The sequence below is a fragment of the Podarcis muralis genome, chromosome 14 (assembly GCF_964188315.1).
Source record: "Podarcis muralis chromosome 14, rPodMur119.hap1.1, whole genome shotgun sequence".
Classification (NCBI taxonomy): domain Eukaryota; kingdom Metazoa; phylum Chordata; class Lepidosauria; order Squamata; family Lacertidae; genus Podarcis; species Podarcis muralis.
Window position 1 is genome coordinate 52,465,028 of NC_135668.1, and position 24,001 is coordinate 52,489,028.

At 46.5% G+C, this 24,001-nt stretch overlaps 1 protein-coding gene across 3 annotated transcripts in view; it reads right to left on the minus strand.

The window, feature by feature from the left end:
* CARD11 (caspase recruitment domain family member 11) overlaps window positions 1-24,001 on the minus strand; it is a 114,750-nt gene that overhangs the window by 38,070 nt on the left and 52,679 nt on the right. For 2 of the 3 annotated variants that reach the window (XM_028706751.2, XM_077918720.1), the window contains exons 2-9: window positions 13,143-13,359; window positions 12,093-12,230; window positions 10,950-11,275; window positions 9,708-9,887; window positions 5,677-5,829; window positions 4,422-4,547; window positions 2,774-2,968; window positions 1,541-1,708 (exon numbers count right to left, since the gene is read on the minus strand). In XM_028706751.2, the coding sequence (XP_028562584.2) occupies window positions 1,541-1,708; window positions 2,774-2,968; window positions 4,422-4,547; window positions 5,677-5,829; window positions 9,708-9,887; window positions 10,950-11,275; window positions 12,093-12,230; window positions 13,143-13,344 (1,488 nt within the window). In that variant the 5' untranslated portion in view covers window positions 13,345-13,359. The remainder of the gene's footprint in view (window positions 1-1,540; window positions 1,709-2,773; window positions 2,969-4,421; window positions 4,548-5,676; window positions 5,830-9,707; window positions 9,888-10,949; window positions 11,276-12,092; window positions 12,231-13,142; window positions 13,360-24,001) is intronic. The other variant, XM_077918722.1, reaches the window with a different exon arrangement.

Consider the following 24,001-nt stretch of genomic DNA (forward strand, 5'->3'; position numbering starts at 1 on the left):
TAACCCAGAGATGCATTTTAAATAAAAGGACACATTCTACTCATGTAAAAACACACTGATTCCTGGACCGTCCGCAGGCCGGATTGAGAAGGCGATTGGGCCAGATCCGGCCCCTGGGTCTTAGTTTGCCTATGTGGTAAATCCTGGCAATGTGGTAAATCCTGGCAATGTTTTAAATGGAACCCAAAATCTAAAAAAAGCCCAGCCCCCCCCCCCATTGTGGCTAAATTTGCCTTAGTGAAACTTTTTGCAGTTTCCCACAGTGGCAGAAGATTCAGTCAATCAAGCAGAATCAAGGACTTCAAGCACGTTTCCCTGTACACTTGAATGAGTAAAAAAGACAAGGTTTAATTTAACTCTGAATTAGGTAGCTAATTTTCCTCTGGATCTTGGCTGTCTTCTCCCTATTATTCTTCCCACCCAATGGGAACTTTTCCATCAGCCTTCTGCTGTCTATCAGCTTTTCCATTTGCGCTGGAGCTTAAAGGATCACTCCAATTTTCCAGCTTTTCTTTCTTCTTCTTTTTCTGCTCTTGCAACTATCAAGAAGCCAGAGAAACACTGTATTCCTCAGAATGCAACAGAGGAAGGGATTGCCTACTCCCAAAATATGGTTCTCCACAGAGTTGGCCCAACTGCACCATGCTGACAGCTGTTTGTAGGTTTGACTCAGGTATGCTCATTGCTATAAGAGGTGCTGCAACTCACCATGGACACCTTCCTTGTTCTCTTATAATGGCAATGGCGCCCACCTGAGAAGTGCTGGAACTCAGTTCTGGTGAGTTCCAGCTGAAAAAAGCCCTGGGTCCTCTATCTGCTCTTCCTGTATTCTCCATCCAAAAGGCAGGATATTATCAATACCATGGCATCCATGCTTGCCTACCCAATGTTAGAATTCCTGCTCCATGATTTCAGTCATGGGATTGTTGTCTATCACATGACGGTATGTGTTTTGACTCCACAGAGTGGAAAGTGACAGAGACAGGATGTTTGTGTCACTGTGTTCCGTGCAGTGAGACTATTGTCCTTTGTTCTGTTTCTCTTTGCTGTCTGGTGCTAGAGAGAGAAGGAGCCATGTTGCAGTGCTCCGTGTGTGTTTAGATGTAAATAAAGTAGATTAGCCAAAATGCTGAGTTGCTGAGGTCTGTTATGCATGATGTGCAAACTCTGTGGATCCCTAAGTGTGCCGGTGTCGCTGTGATGTTCGGGCTGAAGAAAGCTTATGAAGCTCCCAAACGATTGACCAGAAGGGAGAGAACATGCCAGTCGGGCATGTCTCTCTACCAGGGTCCTACTCGAGTGTAGGCTGAGCTCTTGACACCCTCAAGATGATTCCCTGCAGAACATGCCCCAGTATTGCCTTCCCCAAGCTGGCACCCTCCAGATCTTTTGGAGTACCACCAGTTTCAACCAGCCAGCTGGGGCTGTTGGGAATTGTTGTCTGAAAACTTTGCAGAGTACTAAGTTGACCAAGGGCATCTTAGAGGTCTTAAATCATGACCTTGGGCCTCTGAGAATTTTGCCTTGTGTTGGAAAGTACCTGGATTCCCTTCAGGTTCATCCTTCGGATTCGAGGCTGATTGGGCAGGAAGAACTTGCTGTCGTCTGGAGACTCCTCGGAGGTCGAGGAATCGTCTGCCTCCTGGCCGTTGATCCTGGGGCTGGGAGCTTGAGAAATCACAGTGAGGGGCAGATTCCTTGGTAAGCTCTGGAAGCAAACGGAAGGAAAACTTTAGTGACTGGTGAGCTCAATGTGGCTCCCTAATCAGAGTTGTAGTCCTAACCTCACATACCTGGGAGGAAGCTTCTTTGAATTCAATAGGACTCAATTCTGTGTAGACATGGTTAGAGTTGCCAGCAAGAGACCATTAGGAGAAGCTTCCTAATGGTAACAGCTGTGGAAGTGGTTGTCCCAGGAGGCAATGGGATTTAGGCAGAGGCTGGCCACCATCTGGGATGTGGTGGTTGCATCCTGCATCTGCAGCATCTTGTACTGAGCAGGGAGTTGGAATAATCAACCTCCAAGGTCCCTTCGGGCTCTAGGATTCTAGCATTCGAATACTGCACTTCAAAATAATTCACCCAGTGCACTGGTGGGGAGCCTGTGGCCCTCCAGATGTTATTCTACTCCAGCTCCCACCAGCCCCAGATAGTAGAGTCCAAAGGGACCCTGAGTGTCATCTAGTCCAACCTTCTGCAATGAAGGAATCTCATCTAAATCTTCTCTGGCCATCCAACCTCTGCCATTCAAAACCTTCAAGGAAGGAGAGTTCCAAATATATGGACCATGGGCTAATGTTCCAGAGCTGACAAGAAGTTTTAGGATTGCTTCAAGATGTTCCCAGAGCCCTCTCCTAGTCCCAGTGGCGTAGCGTGAGTTGTCAGCACCCGGGGCAAGGCAAGTAATTTGCGCCCCCTAACCCGTGGATTTGCGCCCCCTAACCCGTGGATTTGTGCCCCCTAACCTGTGGATTTGCCCTAACCCCAGATGTTGCGCCCGGTGCGGCCGCCCCCCCCCGCACCCCCCACGCTACGCCACTGCCTAGTCCTGCCCATTTTTTGTCAGTGCCACCCTGCTTGGAGGATATTCTGGACCTGGGACCCAGGGAAGGATTCCTGATGGTTGCAGGTGCATGGATGCTGCATTCGCATGTTAGGATTCTCATTGCACACTTAAACAAATATCAAATATTGGCTGTAAACATACCTCCCCCCCCCAAAAAAAACAACAGTGTGTGATGTGACCCAGAGCAAGAACCTCCGCTGGCTCTACCTGATCAAAGAAGTTGTCCTTGGAGAGACGCCTAAGTTTGCACTCCATGTTAAAGATGCAGGCTTCCTTCCGGACCACCTCGATTCGGAGCTCATCGTTCTTTTCCTCAAGCTCCCGGATCTGCTTCCGGTACTTATCCTTCTCAATCAGACACTGGGAATACTGGGATTGAGCCTCATCCCGTGAATGGAATGCCTTTGAAAGCAAAGAGAGTCGGATGAAGGTGCTCGCCGGAGAATCTTAGCACCCAAAACATTCGCATAAAGAGATACAATCTTTCAGGTGGCTCAAGACAGATAGGGCTTTATAGGCCAAAACCAAGCACTTTCAACTGAGCCCAGAAGCAGAGGAGGAGCCGGTGAAGTTGCTTTAACAGGTGAATAACATGCTCCCTGTGACCAGCCTCAGTCAGCAGTCTGGCTGCAACACTTTGGACCAGCTGAAACTTCTGAACACTTTTCAAAGGCAGCCCCACATAGAGCACATTACAGTAGTCCAACCGGCACACGTCACAGTGGATATGTGGGATACGGCACAGAGCAGCAGCGGGGAGAGCCACTGACTGAACTGACGGTGTCAACAAGGAAAGATAATAATAATAATAATTTCCCCAGCCACTCTGGGCGGCTCCAAATCGAACGTTAAAAACAATACAGCATTAAATATTACAAACTTCCCTAAACAGAGCTGCCTTCAGATGTCTTTTAAAGATAAGATAGCTGCTTATTTCCTTGACATCTGATGGGAGGGCGTTCCACAGGGTGGGCGCCACTACTGAGAAGGCCCTTTGCCTGGTTCCCTGTAACCTCATTTCTCGCAGGGATGGAACCGCCAGAAGGTCCTCAGCGCTGGACCTCAGTGTCCGGGTTGGACGATGGGGGTGGAGACGTTCCTTCAGGTCTACTGGGCCAAGGCCGTTTTAAGGCTTTTAAGGTCAGCACCAACACTCTGAATTGTGCTCGGAAACGTACTGGGAGCCAAAGCAGAGGGGGGATGTCAGGGCCTGGACTGAACAAGAGGAATGGGAAATGAGCCCTCGGTCTGATTGGCTCCTCTCAGAAGAGGAGGAGTGGGAAGTTTTGCCCTCTCAGTCTCCAGCAGTTTCAGGAGGAGAGGGAGACAGGGATGATGTACAGCTGAATGAGGAAATGCCTAGTTACGGAATAGTGGAGCAGGAGGAAGAGGGGGAAGTTAGAGAGCAGACCGCAGAGACCTCCCTGGAGAGTGTGGGAGACCCTCCTAGTCCAAAGGCTCACAGGTTCCTCCACATTCAAGAACAGAGAATGCAGAGGGATGTGACTCTTGTAGGTTCCCAGGATGTTGTGGGAGATGGAAGAGGAGGGACTCAGAGGAGCCAATGTCTCCTATGGGTGGAGACATGGATCTTTTGGCTTGCAACAAGATGACTGAACAAAAAGCCATAAAATATGAACTGTTTGTTCTTCTTGACCCCGAGGCCACCGTGGGAGGTGAGGATACTTCCACACCTGACAGGGAGGCATCATTCCACAAAATGTTTCGCCTCCCTCTTCCCCAAAACGGGAGCTGCAAAAGCTCCTGTAAGAACTCTCTGCTCGACTCTCACTCCGATTCCTTCCCTGACTTCTCTCCCTCCCCCCCCCAGCTCTCGTGGTTCCAAGTACAGTACCTGGTCTCTCTCCTTCTCCACTTCTTCCAGCTGAATCATCACCGTGTTCATCCGATGCTTGTACATCTCACAGTCCTTCCCCAGAGTGGAGCATTTCAACTCCAGCTCTTGTTTCTCCTCGAGGTACTACAAAGGAATCAATCAATAAGCACAGGGCACCAAGGCGATCGATGGAGGGCTAGCCTGCTCCAAAGCGGGGAACCCCTGCTGATCTATCTCCGCATATCAGGGCGCCAGGTGGCAGTGAGGCAAGAGGGTTTGGGGGGTACTGAGTCCCATGGCCTTGGTATTTCTCTGAAATCTGTTTGCAAGGCCTCGTTGCAGACAGTGCCTCTGTTAGAAGAGTTGGTCAAGCAGTACCATAATAATGTTGTTGTTGTTGATGGGGTAGGCTGCATAACTAGGGCATCCTTTGCACAGTGTGTAAAACGAGTATCATATTGCTGGATAACCAACAAGATAAAATGTTATATGCTGCTCGTGGAATAATTAAGCATCTTTTAAAGATGGGACATGGATGGCGCTGTGGGTTAAACCACAGAGCTTAGGACTTGCCGATCTGAAGGTCAGCTGTTCGAATCCCTGTGACGGGGTGAGCTCCCGTTGTTCAGTCCCAGCTCCTGCCAACCTAGCAGTTCGAAAGCACGTCAAAGTGCAAGTAGATAAATAGGTACCACTCCGGCGGGAAGGTAAATGGCGTTTCCGTGCGCTGCTCTGGTTCACCAGAAGCGGCTTAGTCATGCTGGCCACATGACCCGGAAGCTGGACGCCGGCTCCCTCGGCCAGTAAAGCGAGATGAGCGCCGCAACCCCAGAGTCGTCCGCGACTGGACCTAATGGTCAGGGGTCCCTTTACCTTTACTAAAGATGGCAGGCAAATAGCCCGATGGTGTTATGCTCAGGGGCTTAGTGAGGACAGAAAGCCAGGCTGTCGATCCTTTGCCTGCAGCCTAACACAGCGAAACACATTATTTCATGAACAGTGCTAGTGAGGAGGAAGAGGGGACCACGTGTGACAGCACAAAGCAGCTGACATTGTGCAAAAGAGTTGCCAAGCGAGGGCAATGATAATTCTTTTCAGCCCACCCACAGTTCTGGTTTTGATGCGAAGGGGGTTACAGGAATGGAAATCTTGCCCTGGCCCTAAAAATGCCATTGGGCACTTTGCTGGATGCGCAACACCTCCTACCCCAAACCGGTAGATCTAGATTAAGCTTCCTGCTTCCGTTCTTAGCGCCTCCTGCTTTCCACCTCACCTTATCTCGGAGGTCCTCCGCATGGCGGATCTCTTCCTGAAGGTTAAAGATCTTGTTGACCAACTCCTGGCGATCCTCCAGGGCCTCTTTGCGGTCGTGTTCTAGAATATCCAAAATGGCTTTGTCTGAATCCGGCAAGCTGGGTTTCCCAGCCTGAAAGACATTTGTGCAAAAGGCGTAGAGAGAGGCCAGTGGTGGGTGGAAGGAATAGGGAAAGGGAAAGAAGAGACACGGATCACAGGGAGAAAAAGAAAGGTGGGTCTTTCCTTAGATTGTAGGCACCTTCAGGAAAACAAACAAAGAAACCCTGGGCCAATCTCACAGGGCAAAGTAAATATTGCTTTTCCGTGCTATATTTTATAACATAGCCTTTGATACATTTTAGCCTGCATCCTATCTGGAGGGCATCTAGAAGCACGCACTGCCATGATCACAGTCCTTTTAGCACGGATCCCAGTGGGTTCTGCCAAAGCTCTCCCAGCCCCCTTTAATGAATGTGCATGACACAAGTGGTGCAAATGCGCCATCCTAAGCATTCCTGCATTCTCCAACCCTCCACCCCCTTTCCCAGGGGGTCTCTGTGCACATGCAATCCCAGTGAGAGATGCACATCATGCTCTATGTTCAGAAAGCATGAGCTCCACTCAGCCCAGGTACCTGTCCCTGCCAGCTAAAGCTGCTGTCACAACTTTGCCTCTGGGAGGAATGGGTTTTTAAAAAGCTTGCTGGGAGCATGCACCCATGCGCTCCTTTTCTTCAGATTTCAACACGCTCTTCAGGCTAGAAGTAAAATCTCAGCATGGCAGGCAGAGGAGCAGCTGCTGCTGCTGCGAGATTAAACCTGCTATTAAGCATTATGAGATTTTTGCTCTTTTAAGAAGAAAATTTTACAGGCTGTTTACCAACACATCCATCTTCAGACGCCAGGACAGGTGATTGCAGGGTACATATAATCACAGAGGAGGTGGAGAAAAGCCTGCAGGAGTCTATAATTGAAGAGACACAGGCAGGCGCATTCTCCTGAGTTCAGATCCTTGCTCCATCTAGCTCAGTATGGTCCACACTGACTGGCAGAAACTCTCCAGGGTTTCAAGCAGCAGGTCTCTCCCAGCCCTACCTGGGGGGTTGCAGCTGGGACCTTTCGGGGTTGCAGCAGATGCTGTTCCACTGGACTATGGCTCTAAAGCGTTAGGCTACATCCAGTGGTCACCCTTAGTGTGATAAACAGAGATGGGCAGAAAGCTCTGACTTTTCCTTCTTTCTCTCCCAACCCCCCGTCTTTATTAATAATCTTGCAATACATTACATATATATAGACCATCTCATAAAATAAATTAAAACTTCAATCATATACATAAAAAAGAGAAAAACAAAAACAAAAACATATACTTATCTTTTCTTACATACAGTGGACGCTCGGGTTGCGAATGTGATCCGTGCGGGATGCACGTTCACAACCCGCAGCAGAGTGTCTGTGCACGAGCGAGTTGCAATTTGGCACTTCTGCGCATGCGCGACTGCCGAAACCCAGAAGTAACCCGTTCTGGTACTTCTGGGTTTCGGTGGGTGCATAACGCCCAAAAAAGTGCAACTTGAAGCGGCTGTAACCCGAGGTATGACTGTATAAGGTTTTATAGACGTGCACGAATAAGTTCAATATAATGGAACCAAGAGGGGGAGAGGAGGGAAGTCGAGCAAAAAAAGAAATGGTTTTTGATTTTGTATTGTTCTTGCTTTTATTTTTGTTTTTTGGAAAATTAATAAAATGTCAACAAAAAAAAAAAGGTATCCTTTGTCCCACAGAGCAGGGCTTGAAAGCACAAGCAGAGAGGTTCTTAAATTGTGCAGAGCCATTTGAGAAGAGGTTGCTGGATCAGGCCAATGACCCATCTAGTCCAGCATCCTGTTCTCACTGTGGCCCAACCAGAGGCCCACTATGGGAAACCTGCAAGCAGGATTTGAGGACGAAGAGCAACTCTCCACTCCTTCAGTTTCCAGCAACTGGGATTCATAAGCATCTGACCGGGGGCAGAGCATAGACATCATGGCTAGTAGCCATCAATAGCCCTCTCCTCCACGTTTCCGGAAAATTACTCTGTGAACAGTCCCTGAAGTCATCGTCCCTGCTGCCGACCAGAACAAATGTTCACTTCGCAACTCTTTCCCCCTCTCCCTTCAGGTGTCCAAAAATAATCGCATAAACTAGGAGTTGAAAGGTACAGATACGTGACAAGCAAAGAATAAAAAGCGTTCGCTTTTTTAAAGTCCCTGACACAGCCGTACACTGCTCTGCTATGAGATCTCAGATCCAAACCCCACAGAACTCTTCATCCTACGCACTTCTTTTTCCCCAAAATTAAGTCCCGCTGAGTTCAAGGGGGACGTGCATATCTCTGTATAGTTGTTTCTCTGCTGCACTCCTGGGTGAGCCAATCTGTCTGGCTCCAATTAATTACAACTTTATTTCTTCACTGCTTTGTTTCCAGCTTGTGATTAAGCTCAAGTTCGTCATGCTGATTAACTGATTAACGCTCTCACTCTTCCAAATTATTAGTTGCAAGGCATCTCCCCGGAAGATGGCAGAAGGGAATATGGGGAGGGTCGTCTCAGATGGAAGGTGGAATGCGCCGAAAAAGAATGAGCCAAAGGGTTGCTGGGTTACCCGAGAGGCAGGCTATGCACATGCTTAGGGCACGAGCAAAGCAGCTTCACCGAAGAAGAACATTTAAAAAGAAAAAAAAAGAATCTGACATTTGATATTTCCCCCCCAAAAAGCATTGATGTCATCACGGGGAAAATCAGAACCTTGTTAAAGAGTTTCTTACACTCCAACGAAAATTCTTTCCCCATTTTGCTCTTCTCTGCTTATTACTCGCTTATCCCCACCCAAAACCAGGGGAATCATACTAATGTAGATTGAAATAATGTGAACAAATTGAATCCGGCAATGTGTTGCAGTAAATCTACGTTTTGCTTGATTTTTTATTTTTTAAATTTTATTTTACGGTTTAATAAATAATAATGAGAACAATTTTATTCTTTGTACCCCGCCCCGCCCATCTGGCTGGGTTGTCCCAGCCACTCTGGGTGGCTTCCAATACCTATAAAAACCACAATAAAAGGTCAAACATAAAAAACTTCCCGGTACAGGGCTGCCTTCAGCTGTCTTCTGAAAGTGTAGTTCTTTGTCTCCTTGGCATCTGATGGGGGTGGAGGGGTGTTCCACAGGATGGGTGCCACTGCCAAGAAGGCCCTCTGCCTGGTTCCCTGTGGCTTCACCTTTCACAGTGAGGGAACCGCCAGAAGGCCCTCAGAGGTGGATCTCAGTGTCTGGGCTGAACCACGCCTTGGGCTGGTTAAACAATCTATTGCTTTTTAAATGTGTTTGTGGAAGGAGGCTGTTGGTTGTTGCTGTTGTTATGACAGGTCTTTTGAGTTTTCATTATGTATTTTTATGATGTAAACCACCCTGTGATCTTCAGATGAAAACCTAGACAGCATCTTAAAAAGTGGAGACATCACTTTGCCAACAAAGGTCCGTATAGTAAAAGGTATGGTTTTCCCAGTAGTAATGTATGGAAGTGAGAGCTGGACCATAAAGAAGGCTGTTCGCTGAAGAATTGATGCTTTTGAATTATGGTGCTGGAGGAGACTCTTGAGAGTCCCATAGACTGCAAGAAGATCAAACCTCTCCATTCTGAAGGAAATCAGCCCTGAGTGCTCACTGGAAGGACAGATCCTGAAGCTGAGGCTCCAATACTTTGGCCACCTCATGAGAAGAAAAGACTCCCTGGAAAAGACCCTGATGTTGGGAAAGATAGAGGGCACAAGGAGAAGGGGACGACAGAGGAGAAGATGGTTGGACAGTGTTCTCGAAGCTACCAACATGAGCCTGACCAAACTGCGGGAGGCAGTGGAAGACAGGAGTGCCTGGCGTGCTCTAGTCCATGAGGTCACGAAGAGTCAGACACGACTAAATGACTAAACAACAACAACAACCAGCCATGAGCCAGAAATTAATCCTTGCTCACCTGAATTATGGACTGTAGCTCCTGGATCTTGGTCTTCAACATCTCATTTTCTCGCTCCAGTTCCAGGACTTGTTCCCTCTTTGGCCGGTTTTCAATGTCATTCTTGAGCTTCAGGGACTGGTTTCTCTCGAGCTTACATTCCTCTTCCACTTTGTTCAGCCAGTGCTTCAGCTGGTCAATCTACCAGTGTGGAGCGAATGTGTGTGTGAGAGAGGGAAATAAGCAAAGAAACATCAAATAAACGTTTGTCCCCTAAAACTAGACTCTGTCCTGGTGAATGGTGTGCACAGCCTATGTTTCAAAAGGCGGGACATTGTGAGGGATGACAAGCCCTGCCTAAAGACATCAGAGTCATTCAGCTTTTGGACTTCGGGTTTATTAAAACCCTGAAAGTGTCTTCGTTTTATACCATTTTAACTGTTGTCGTTTCCCCCAAAAGAATCCTGGGAACTATAGTTTTGTGAGAGTGCTGGTACTTCTCAGTTGGAGATCACCATGTTTTCTAACAGAACTAGAGTTCCCGTGGGTCCTTTGGGAGAGAATGTGTCAGGGCCGGACTGAGGAGGAACAGTGGGGGCTGCGCCCCTTCTCCTGAACCTTCCTGAGAACAGGAAGACAGTATAGATTTAGAACCGTGGTTTGCAGAAGGACATAGTTCAGAGAATGTAGAAGGGGAAAGAAGGGAAATATTGGAAGAGGAAGCAGAAACACTGGGGGATAGGCAGCTGATAGACCCAGCGTCTTTGGAGAGCCTTTCTGGGGGGGGGGGAGGCCTCCCCCAGGACTAGATGTGGAGTGAGAGTAGCCAAACAGAAATCTCAGAGACAGAAAGCCCAGGGATGATGTAGGATAAAAGAGATGGGGGGGGGGGACTTTACTTGGAGCAACGCCATTATTAGGGAAGGCTGCATTCCTTCGTCATTCTCTGTGAATTATTGAATAAATTACTTGGTAAGAACATTTATCATTTCTCTGATGCTGGGCTGCCACCGTGGGAGGGATCTGGTCCCCTGAAGCCTGACAGAATGATTCATAAACCAGTATAAGGGCAGATCTGGTTGGACTCCAGTTCCCATCATCACTGGCTATGCTGGATGGGGCTGATGGGAGTTGGAGTCCAACAACATCTGGAGGGCTGCAGGTTCTCCATTTCTGTCTTTGACAAATGGGCAAAGAAGATATTTGCAGTCAGATGTGGAGTCTAAACAGCCCCCTCTTCTCTTCCCAAAATGCCTCTCTCACCTCGAGCTGGAGGTCCCGGCTTCTCATCACTGCCATGTTCTTCTCTTCGCTCAGCTGGGCATACCTCATGGCCAGGTTGTAGTTTTCATCCTTCACCTTGACGAGCTCATCGTTGTAGTTGTTCCTTTCCTCTTTCATCTTGTTGTACCTCTCCTGGAAGGTCAGCAGCTCCTTCAGGTTGAGCTTCAGCTGCTTCCGCTCATCCTCCAGCTGGCGGGATTTGGCTAGGAGCTCGCAGCGCTGAGCATCCTTGGTCTTGACCTGCTGCTGCAGCTTAATGATCTCGTTCATCAGGAAATGGGTGAGGCCTTCATGACCCTCTTCTACTGAAATGGAAAGGAGACGGACACAGGGTACCAGGGCTACGTGGCTTGACAGGGTTACATTGCCGCAAGTGAGCAGCAGAGCATGGATCGAGGTGATGAAGAGAGAACCAGGGTCCCCTGGTCCAAACAAAACAGAAGAATCTAAGAGGAGCCTGCTGGATCAGGCCAGTGGCCCATCTAGTCTAGCATCCTGTACTCACAGTGGCCATCAGGATGCCTGGGGGAAACCCACAAACAGGATCCGAGCACAAGAGGTTCCCAGCAACTGGTATTCAGAAGCATTACTGCCTGTGACCATGGAGGCAGAGAATGGTCACCATGGCTAGTAGCTATTGGTAGCCCTCTCCTGCATGAATTTGTCTAGTCCTCTTCTAAAACCATCCAAGTTGGTGGCCATCACCTTAATCTCCCAACACTCAGATAACCTTGGGTTTGTTTGGAGAATCAAAGCCCAATGACCCCAGACTGTGTGTGTGTGTGTGTGTGTGTGTGTAGGATGCTTGGTGAGACAAGGACCCTTGGATTGATTCAGCAGGGCAGGGCTAGATGTCACTGGACTCCAACTCCCATCAGCCCCAGCCAGCCTGGCCAACGGTCAAGGATAATGGGAGTTGTAGTTGAGAAACATCTGGAGGGACCACCAACCACATGGCTTCACCACCTGATTGTCCTGCTGCTCTGATCCTCCTCCCCACTTGGCCCCATTGGTGCTCTGCATAAGAACCGGGAAAGCTCATGCAGACCTTTTTATTCATGATTTGCCTTGCAATGATTCTGCTTCCCCCACTGAGCCCTGGCAAGGCTGGATCTAGCTTACCAACAATGGTGGAAAATCGCCGTGTTGGCTCCTTCCCCGTCACCAGTTTGTACAGTTCTGGGTAGTAAAATTCTAGGCTTTCTAGGAAAACCACATAGCCCCTCTCTCCTTTCGTGTGGAGGATGTCCAGCAGCCGACCTAGAGGGTGACCAAGACAGGACATCTGGATGAGATGAGGGAGGAGAACTCTTGTTTCATTAACTTTCCACTATAATTTGAAGAGGGTGTACAAAAGTGGCACAGAAAGTTTGAAATGGCCATCTGTATCTCCTTCTATATCTAAAGCACCTTTCCTAGGTCTCTTAGAGGTCTCCTAGGTCTCCCTGTATCTCCTTCTATATCTCAAGCACCTCTCCTAGGTCTCTTAGAGGTCTCCTAGGTCTCCCTGTATCTCCTTCTATATATCAAGCACCTTTCCTATGTCTCTTAGAGGTCTCCTAGGTCTCCCTGTATCTCCTTCTATATCTAAAGCACCTCTCCTAAGTCTCTTAGAGGTCTCCTAGGTCTCCCTGTATCTCCTTCTATATCTAAAGCACCTTTCCTAGGTCTCTTAGAGGTCTCCTAGGTCTCCCTGTATCTCCTTCTATATATCAAGCACCTTTCCTAGGTCTCTTAGAGGTCTCCTAGGTCTCCCTGTATCTCCTTCTATATCTAAAGCACCTCTCCTAGGGCTGATATACTTGTGGATTTCAAAAAAGAAATTGGTGTTTGAAAGGCAGTGCCTGTCCTGGACCTTAGGCAAGTCACTTGAAAAACTGTGGGTGTTTTTTTGGTGTCTTTGTAAAAAATAGCTCAACAGCTCTGGGATTTGTCTAAAAAAATCTCAACAACTTTTGGGGTGTCCTGGTTTAGAAATATGGCAAACCTACCTTTCCCCGACACGCAATTTACAGCTCCCAAAACACTAAATGTCTCTCCCAATGTACCCAGGGACAGCTTTTCACTTGCTGTAACCCTAACCAGAACCCTGAATTTGGTACAAATGTTCTGACAGAAGACTGGTGCCATTGTAACGTCCAAATCAGCGTAGCTGTGGGCACCTGGCTGTACCTGCTCGGTTGATTTTGGAGAGCAGCATTGGCGAGTTGAGCACTTCGTCCTCATCTTGTTCATCAATGACTTTACACTGGCGCAAGTAAGGGGTCAGCTTGGCTGGGTTGATGTAGCGGGTCAACATGTGGCGATTGCACTCGACATTCTCCCAGAGGGCATCCACTTCGTCCTTCAGGGTCTCCATACTGAGATCATCCATTTCTGATTCTATTCCCTAGAAAACAACGGTGAGAGGAAGAGGATGGGCAGGTCAGCAAACAGAATAATTAGGGAAGTTCTGTACCCTGTTGGTAAAAATGCATCAATAGAAGGTGCACATGAATTTTATCAGGAAAGATTACTCTGCTTCCATACGAACTAGGGCTGGTGATTTATCTCAACCTCACCAGCAAGCACGAGGGCGCATCTCGGCAGGTGTGCAGCCACATTCTCACCCCCAAAGCCCTCCAAAAATATCCACCATTGCTAGGGTTGCCAGGTCAGGAGCATCCCAGGACCTGAGATTTCAGGGACCAAACCTGACACTTAGGGGAAGCCCCTGGTGATTTCTCCTCTGCACTCCCTCCCATCACCTAGCCTTGGAGATGGAGGTTAATTGGGAGAGAGGAGGCTGGAGTAGGATTTTAATACTGTTGATGATTCTAGTAAGTTTTTGACAAGCCTGGAAATTTTGATGGATTATGATATTTTTAAATTGTTTTAAAAATAATTTTCTACTGAACCAGGAGTAAGGGTCTATATTTCCAGGGGCAGGTGGGCTGGGATTTTTTTTTAGATAGATGTTCTGTCTGTCAGATGTTTTGTATAAAAACACACTTGTCATTTGTCAAACAATAATGACCAATAACAAAAAACCCCCCAAAGGCATAGATAATTGATAGCCTTGCCTGAACACCTTACCCAACACAGACAAGTGGTGAGAGGTGAAGCGGAGAAAGATTGGTTTGAGGAAACATGTCTTTAATTTTAATTTTCCTTTATTGATAAGGATCCAGAATTGCTGGGCCCTCTGCTGCTGTAACATTTATGGTTATGCTGTAACATTCATGTGACTTAACTGATTGTTGTGTGTTATTATTTCTACAGCTATTCTTAATCAAGTTGGATCCCTTGTACTGCAAGTTTCCTTCCTTCCTTCCTTCCTTCCTTCCTTCCTTCCTTCCTTCCTTCCTTCCTTGGGTGAAAGGAAGCTGTCTTCACTTCAAGCAAGGCTGCAAGAAGATATTCAAAAGGCTCCTAACACATTTCAATTTCAGCACATTTGCTCTCTGAAAATATTCCATATTCTATAGCCTCTGATTTGAGTGCCACTTAAGGTACATGTGACACCTTGCGAAAACTACTCGAGTGTCATGGAAACGTCTCAGCGTCGGTCGCAAACCGCAGGTGTGAAGTCATCAACGTGGCCTGACTCAAAATGAGGGGGGGGGGGGTATGTCATATGCATGTCTTAAAAGAAGATAACCAGAACAGCAAAGGGTTTGCTTGCTTAAGGGCATTTCACACACACACCATACTTAGCATATAACAGGAGCCTTTATTTGTGGATCAGCCTTGTCTAATTCAGCTATTGCAGGCATGTCCAACAGATAGATTGTGATCTACTGTTAGATCACTGGGAATCTGTGGTAGATCACTGGTAGATCACTGGCTCCCCCCCAAAGATGCTCAACATCTTAGGCTCCCCTAAAAAGCTCAACAACTATGACCTGAACCCCCAAAAAGGGGGGTAGAGCACTGCCAGTTTTTAACTCTGTGAGTAGATCGCAGTCTCTTGGGAGTTGGCCACCCCTGAGCTATTGCATGCCTATGATTTCAAAGTTCTCCATTGCAGGGATGAGACAGAGCAGAGCAATTTTGCCCCTACTGCATCTCTTATAGGGCAGATTACGCCAAATTCACATGTGCTTCTGCTTGAACAAATCGGCTTGCAGCTAGAACTCTGGTTTCTTTTTTCCAGGAGCAAAGAGCAACTGCGCTCCATGGAGTGTGTGTCTGTGTGTTGAAGGAGAGGGAGAGCACTCTACACTCCAGGCAGCCACACAGTTCAGGTCAGGCCTAATACTTCACTTCGAGAAATATGAAGATGCCCTCCCATCAGATGTCAAAGAAATAAACAACTATCTGACGTTTAGAAGACCTTTGAAGGCAGCCCTGTTTAGGGAAGTTTTCAATGACTGATGCTTTAATGTATTTTTAATGGCTGGGGAAACCCAGCCAGATGGGTGGGGTAATAATAATAATAATAATAATAATAATAATAGCATGCATCAAGAGACCCAAAGAATAGTTGTTGCTTTTAAACTTGGGGTCTCCCAGTTTAAAGGCAGAGGAGAACCATAGCTTCTAAGGGCAGTCATTGTGAGTGAAAAAATCTGTGGAAGGGCTGCAGTCCAGCTGTTTCACTGCTTAAAAATGAAGGGTTCCTTGTTGGAGGTTGCACATAGTGGGGGAGGAAGGGTGAAAATAATGCTAATATATTTCACTTCTGGCAACCAATGTGCCCCTTTGGATTTGTATAGCAGATGAGTCTGGAAAGCTGGGGACACAAATTTTCACAGCCCTCTCGCAGCTCATTTACCAGAAGCGATGTTATTTTGCGTTAACTCTAGAAGGGTATACTTGATTCCAATCAAACGAAGCCTCCTAGAGCACAATATACATCAATGAACAATATACGTCGGGATGCCGCATCATACTAGGGTGGAGAACAATAGGCCAAGCAGGGCTGTGCGTGAGGGAAACGTGTGTCTGAATTTTGGATGGCACTGGAAGATGGAGACACAGAGGTGTGTCTTGCTCTGTGCTGGAGCCAAGTCTGTGAGTTGGGGGCTTCTCTGGAAACTAAATGGAGAAGTAAGATCTCTCTTTTTTAAAAAAATATACTTTTCAGATATATACATTTCACTAATTTTACAGTCATTTTGACGTTTTAAAACTTGGCTTCCTTCCCCCTCTCTCTGCGGTTCCTTAAATTTATTTTTAATATCTTCTGCAAATCCAAAGTAACTTAATCTGCTCATTTATTCACCTACTTTAAATATATACTCTTATAAAACTGCAGGTTATTACAATAATCCTGCCAATGTTCTTATCTGCTTCCAGTTTGTTTGTAAATATTCCGTAAACCCTTTCCATTCTTTTATAAAAAGTTTGTTATCTTGATTTCTTATTCTTTCGGTAAGTTTTGCAATTTCTGCATATTCCATAGGTTTTTGTATGCTTTCCTCCTTTACTGGGTCTTCTTATTTTTTCCATTTTTGGGCAAGTAACATTCTTGCCGCTATAGTCGCATACATGAATAAATGTATATACAATTTAGGTAGTTCTATCCCTGTAATTCCCAAGAGAAAGGCTTCTGGGTTTGTTTGTTTTTACAAATGTTATTTTAAACATCCTTTTCATCTCATTGTATATCATTTCCAAATAAGCTTTAACCTTACTACAAGACCACCATATATGATAAAAAGAACCTTCTTTCTGTTGGGGTGTGAATGCTTTGAGCACCTCCATCCTAAGCTGAGGTTGTGTAGGTGTGTAAATGAAACCATGTATCCAAACGAAACCAGGGTCTCCGCTGACTTTCATTCCAAGGAACAGAGCTCCGGGAAAGCAGAGCAACCCCTGGAATCTCTTGGTGCTCGGAGATTGGGGTGTGGGCTGTGGGAATGTTCAGGGATGCAGGAGAGGGTATACGTATTGTTAGATTATAGCCTTTCCAACTTGTGTTAACAAGTTCACAATTTAGCAGAGTAACATTCCCCCCTTCTAAACTCACAGCGGATGCATTTGCTCAGGCTCACTAAAGCCTCTATAATAACTGTTCTGGTATTTCCCCCTTATTCCCTCATAAAAGATAAGACACAACACAGTCTTCTATAAAAGTACAGTGGTACCTTGGGTTAAGTACTTAATTCGTTCCGGAGGTCCATTCTCAATCTGAAACTGTTCTTAACCTGAAGCACCACTTTAGCTAATGGGGCCTCCTGCTACCAGTGCACCACCGCTGCACGATTTCTGTTCTCATCCTGAAGCAAAATTCTTAACCCGAGGTAATATTTCTGGGTTAGGGGAGTCTGTAACCTGAGGCGTATGTAACCCGAGGTACCACTGTATAAAAAGAGTTTACTCACATTCTGTTCACAATCGGATCCCAGAAGGCAGACTTAGCTTAGAAAAGTAATATACACCTGGAAACTACCTCATAAGGAGACAGTCCCTCTGTTGAGTATCTTTGGCTAAGCAGATGTTGCTTCTTCGATGCATGTAGTCAAAAAGAGAGAGATGGCTGCCCTGCCCTGTGCTTTTGTCGTTACCTGCACAAGTGAGGCCACACCCACCTCCAGTCACATGCAGAGGAAATTTGTCCCAGCCCAGAAGGAAACAGGAAGTTTACCTGCTGGCTAGATAAACATTCCTCCCCATGTGTAAACATGTTCACTCTAGGAATGTGGTACTTGACTGCTCTTGTGTTTCACATCCCACATGGGCAACAATACAATTGGTAAAGGTAAAGGACCCCTGGACGGTTAAGTCCAGTCAAAGGCGGCTATGGGGTTGCGGCGCTCATCTCGCTTTCAGGCCGAGGGTGCCAGTGTTTGTCCACAAACAGCTTTCCGGGTCATGTGGCCAGCAGGACTAAACCGCTTCTGGCGCAACGGAACACCTTGACGGAAACCAGAGCTCATGGAAATGCTGTTTACCTTCCTGCCACAGCGGTACCTATTTATCTACTTGCACTGGTGTGCTTTCGAACTGCTAGGTTGGCAGGAGCTGGGACAGAGCAATGGGAGCTCACTGGGGGGATTCCAACTGCCGACCTTCCGATCGGCAAGCCCAAGAGGCTCAGTGGTTTAGACCACATTTACTTATGCAATTGCAGCTTTGCGTGGGTGGTGGGGAAATAAATAAATGGAGAATTGGGGGGTGGGAATGACAGTTGCAACGTGTCATCCAAGATCTTACACAACCTTTAAAGAGCCCAATAGGCAAGAGCGAGGCTTAAAACTCTTTCTGTGGCAGCAAAACCTAGGGGGTAAGAGTTTTTGAGCCCCCCACCTTGCTTCTTGTGGGAGCCACCCATAACCTGCCAGTGACCTTACACGACCTCCCCAGAGTCCAGTAAGGCAGAGATGGTCAAACGCATGTAAGGAGGGTGGTTGCAGAGGTCTTCCTGGCTTTGCACAAGAGCAGACCCAGGGCCAGATTTACATATAAGCTAAACAAGCTATAGCTTAGGGCCCCACTCTCTTGGGGGCCCCCAAAAAAATTAAAGGAAAAAATATATATTTCCAAAATATCAGATAAAATAAAAATAAAACTTACATACAGCAACAGTTTTTTGTTGTTGTGTAGGCTCCTATGATGTAAGTCATGGGCCCCGCCTGCTAGCCTGCTCCCTCAAATATCACTGGTTTGCTCCTTTCTATATATAGGGTGCCTACATTCTGCATGGACTTGTTGCATGGCAACATGCGCAAATGGCTTGAGATACCTATTGGGTCCATCAATTACCATATAGCATATATTCAACACAAAAAACAGCGGCAATTTATTATTGACAAAGGACAGCTGGGCATAGAAAGGGCCCCATTACCTTCAATAGCTTAGGGCCTCATCAAACCTAAATCCGGCCCTGTGCAGATCCTTGGAACGTAAACCCTGCGTCACTTTCGGGTCTGCTGTATTTAAAAAACAGAAAATGGGGTGGAAAAGCTCCAGTGCAATTGCACCATCGCCTCTCCCACAGGCAGCTCACAGGCCAGCAAAATTAAAAAGGAGAGGGCTGTGGGTCAGAGCGAAAACACAACATAAAGGCACGTATGTGGCCACACAGAGTACTACATGGCGGGTTCACGGCTGTGATTTAACAACCAGAAAGCTAAATTGGAGATGTTCCTGTATAGATCTTGGCATGGAATTTAATTCTATTGACTCCACACCTAATAAATATGAATGCTTTATATCATTAACTGGGAGAATTGCCCAAACACATATACCTAAGAGATGCCGGTGAGAATTTGCTCTCGGCCTTATTAAAGAGAACAGCAAAAGTATTTCATATCTCCCTGTAAATTATTTGGAGTTATAGAGCGAAGTTCCGCCTCCACAGGAAACCACCCAAATGTGGCAAAATGCTAATGAAGCAAACTGATGAAGACAGGAAAAGGGCAGGAAATGATACCACAAGCTAATTTAATACTTTTTTAGTTGTTGTTTTGTGTTTGTTTGTTTGTTTTTAAAAAAGAGGGTTTGGGTAGTGATTAAAAACCTTCAGTTCTATACAATGTCACCAGCAAACAGGTTTGCTGCAGCACCCGTCAACTTAACCAACCCACTAAGAGCTTGCTTGCACCCATCCTGGAATAATTATCCACGTCTAACAACTTAGCTTTCCTCAGTTTTGAGCTTTGTTAAACAAAGCAGGGAGTAGCTCCGCAGCTGCAGTAGGAGCAGCTCTGGCAGATCAGATCAAAGCTCCATCTAATCCAACATCTTGTTTCACAGGAGAGGTATGAAGGCAACGGTCTTAACTTGCTCGCTCCCAGTGCCAGGTATTTACAGATAGGCTGCCTCTGCCTCTGGAGGTGCCACTTAGGGCTTGTCTTGTGCCTAGAAAGCAGGGGTCCAAATGGCTTTCTGCTTGTGCCATTCATGGGTCTGAGCAGTTTTGCCTTTGCCCTTCTGCTTTCTCCAGGAAAACCTGATCTTTAGTGCTGAATCGGAACAAACAGCAATCCATGGAAAACCCAATTGCTGTTTGTTCCAATTCGGTGCTAAACGGTGTGTTTGGTAAATCAACGCAGCTACCAAACTTATCCTGGCTCCTGCTGTTTCCTAGTCTTAGGGCAGATCTCTTGCAAGGTTTCCCTCATGCAGGAGCCTTTCCAAACCCAGAGGCTACGGCACAGTGCAGAGCATGCGCTCTGCCAACCAGATGTGGATCCTTCTATGAGCCCTCCTTCTGTTTAAGGATGTTTTGCATTGCAGCTGCAGGGCAGAAATCCCCCAGGGAAGAACTCCTGTGCAAAACACATGGAATTGTACCAAAGCTGCACATGAGCAGTGCTGGATTTACATATAAGCTAAACAAGCTATAGCTTAGGGCCCCACTCTCTTGGGGGCCCCCAAAAAATTTAAAGGAAAAAACCTGGATGTACATTTCCAACATATAAGATAAAAAACAAATAAAATAAAATCTACATACATCAGCAGTGTTTTGTGTTGTGTAGGCTCCTATGATGTAATAACAGGTCTGCTAGCCTGCTCCCTAAAATATCACTGGTTTCTCCTTTCTATATATAGGGTGCCTACATTCTGCAGGGACTGGTTGTATTTCAGCTCAACAATTACTTTGATAAAATACATATTTTGTTATATGCAAATGGCTTTAGATACCTATTAGGTCCACAAATTACCATATAGCATATATTCAACACACAAAAACAGTGACAATTTGTTGATGGCAAAGGACAGCTGGACATATAAAGGGCCCCATTACCTTCAGTAGCTTAGGGCCGCATCAAACCTAAATCCGGCCCTGCACATGAGTTCCTGTAATGTTATTGCACAACTTCTGAGTATTTCCATCAGGTGTGCCCAGAAACAACTGGTACCGCATGTCCCGAGTCTCTCCAAAATCAATGATTCATGTTTTTTTTAAAAAAATAAGAAAGACGTGTACATCACCTTTTTTAAAAGAAAAGGAAAGGAAAGAATAAGAATGTTGTCTTATACTGTATTCCTGGTTCACCCACTCATGTCCCTAATGAGACTAGATAGATTTGTAGCCTCTGGATTTAGTAAAGATTGACTTACTTCAAAGTAAATGCATTTTCGATCAGGATGTTAGTTATGCTTTTCGAGCTAAACAATAATGTAAGTACACTTTCAGTTTCTAATCTATTTTTAAACAGCGTCAGGCTTTGATTGGAGTTTGGGTGTAGCTTCTTCCGTGCTCTGGTGCTACTACATCAAACACAGTTCCTTCTGCACTCCAGTGCTGCTGCACTGAATGGCAAGGCAGAAGGGGAAATGTTGCTAAATAGCAGACTACAGTTGTACCTTGGTTTTGGAACAGCTTAGTTCCTGAACATTTTGGCTCCCAAATGCCGCAAACCCGGAAATGACTGTTCCGGTTTGCAAAATATTTTTGGAAGCCGAACGTCTGACGGGGATTCCACGGCTTCCAATTGGCTGCAGGAGCTTGCTGCAGCCAATCAGAAGCTGTGCTTTGGTTTTCAAACAATTTGGAAGTCGAACGGACTTCTGGAATGGATTCTGTTCGACTTCCAAGGTACGACTGTACTAGGTTTGAGCTTGCTCTATGTCACCAGAACTGTCTCACCAGATTTGTGGCATGGCGCAAACTCTCCAGCTAGCTATCTTGGCAGCCAAGTTGTACCTTCAGTACAGCTGCACTGGAGTGCAGAAGGAGCCACATTTAAAATTCTGAAGAAAAATGTAAGGCTCCCGAATATTGGTGAATCAGAATAGTAGATGCAAACATAATAAAGTTTAGGAATTGGTGCATTAGTTGAGTTTGCAGATAGCTCCGGCAGCATATGGAACAGTGGCATCGCTGACCCTTGCTGACAACTTGATAAGTATCTGAAAAATGGAGGTGGTGGCAAACACGGCCTTTGCCAATGTGGACATCTGCTTCCACATTTACCATGTGACACAAGTGTGAACGCACCTAGCAAAATTTGCCGGCCTTGCATCGCTTGTGGTTCTTGCAGAGAGACGTTTTTAAAAACAAAACATTCAAAAACGGTAGCACTTTTAAGAGCAATGGAACAAGAGGAGAAAAGCAGAGGGGGATGATTGACGGTGCAACAGAAAGAGACAAAGGACCAGCTCCCGTATGCACTGATTCCATAGCGTAGCTATGTGCAACATCAAGAAGTCTTTCTTTTTATCTATCCTGACTCTTCCGACATCCACCTTCATTGTCTGCAAGTTCTAGTGTTATGAGCGAGGGAGAGAAACTTTTCTCTATCTGATTTCCACATGCTTTGCATACTTTTGCAAACTTCTATCATGTTGCCTCTGAGTTCCCTTTCCTCTAAGCTACAAAGTCCCAAATGCTTCAGCCTTTCCTCCATCCCCTTGATCTGAATCTTTGCCGACTCTGCAATATCCATTTTGAGGCGAGGCAACCCAGAAAGCACCCAGTATTCCAAATGTGGTTACACCGTCACTTGCTTTAGAATAAAATGTCCCTATCTTCATGAGGAACGTTGGAAGGTATGGACCAGGCCCCAACTTTATTGCTGGAAATCTTACCACTCCCAAATGGGAGTCATCCTCATCATTTATTTGTATGATGCCTTTCCACAACAAACTGTGCTCTAGGAAGTAGCGGCACCCAGGGCGGCGCAGCCTGTATGGACTGCACATGCACGGCATCCCATACAGGGTGCCACTCACGCATGGCGGCCGTACGAGATACCACTCATGGACGGCGCACAAGAGCAGCAGCCTGTACAGACGCTGCGCAAGCGGCGCCCATACAGATTGCGGGTGCCCTCGGCCGTTCTACAGCTGGAGGGAAGCAGGGGCCATCTTGTCACCCCTCCCAGAGTGGCAACCGGGGCGGACCGCCCCCTCTGCCCCCCTCCCTACGCCACTGGAGCTAGGTGGCTCACAAAATGGGGGAATAATGTTACATAATTCACAAGTTACAAAATATAACAAAAGCTAAATAATCAACAAGGAAAGCATCTCATTAAGAAATACAGTCGTATGATACCTTGGTTCTCCAACGGCTTAGTTGCTGAACAAATCGGCTCCCAAACGCCACAAGTGTCCCGGTTTGCGAATGTTTTTGGGAAGCCAAACATCCGACATGGCTTCCGACTGAGTACAGGAAGCTTCTGCAGCCAATTGGAAGCCGCACCTTGGTTTTCGAACAGTTTCCGGGAGTTGAACTGACTCCCAGAACGGAGTAAGTTTGAGAACCAAGGTACCACTGTAGTCCACAAAACTATATAATTCCCTCCTAATTCATTATAAGAACCATAGCTGTCAACTTTTCCCTTTTCTTGCGAGGAATCCTATTCAAAATAAGGGAATTTCCCTTTAAAAAAGGGAAACGTTGACAGCTATGATAAGAACATCAAAAGAGCCTGCAGGATCAGGCCCATTTAGTCCACCATCCTGTTCTCACAGCAGCCAAGCAGATGTCCCAGGGGTAAACCAGCAAGGAGGATCTGAACCATAGCTGTCAAGTGTCCCTTATTTGAAGGGACAGTCCCTTATTCCAGCGCCATGTCCCGCTGCTGTCCCTTATTGATGGATGTCCCTTAAATGTCCCTTAAATGATGTCCCTTAAATTTCAAAGGAAGCAGCTCCTCTCCCTGCTGGCCAGGGAGGAGGGAGGCTCCAACTGTGTTGCTTGGCTGTGTTGCTCACCCAATAAGAAGTCTAAGAACGACTGGGGGGGTGGAGCTTGCATGCCTTGTGTGTGGCTAGTTAATGCAAGCTGAGGGGTTTTTTGAATGCTGGACGCCATTTTGTTGCACGTGCTGCTGCAAACTTTGCAGTGCAAAGCCAGGCCAGGGAGCCATCTTAAGTTGAGGCTGCATAGGCCTTGTGGTGCATGTGATTCAGAGTCTAAACAGTTGAACCTCTGGTTACAAAGTTGGTTGGACAGTGTTCTCGAAGCTACCAGCATGAGTTTGACCAGACTGCAGGAGGACAGAAAGACTGGAGTGCCTGGAACAGGTGAGGCTGCAGGTCCCTTATTTTGGCTGCTGGTCCCTTATTTTCAAGGCTGCTGGTCCCTTATTTTCAAATCTGTAAGTTGACAGCTATGATCTGAACACAAGAGCAATTCTCCCTCCTGTGGCTTC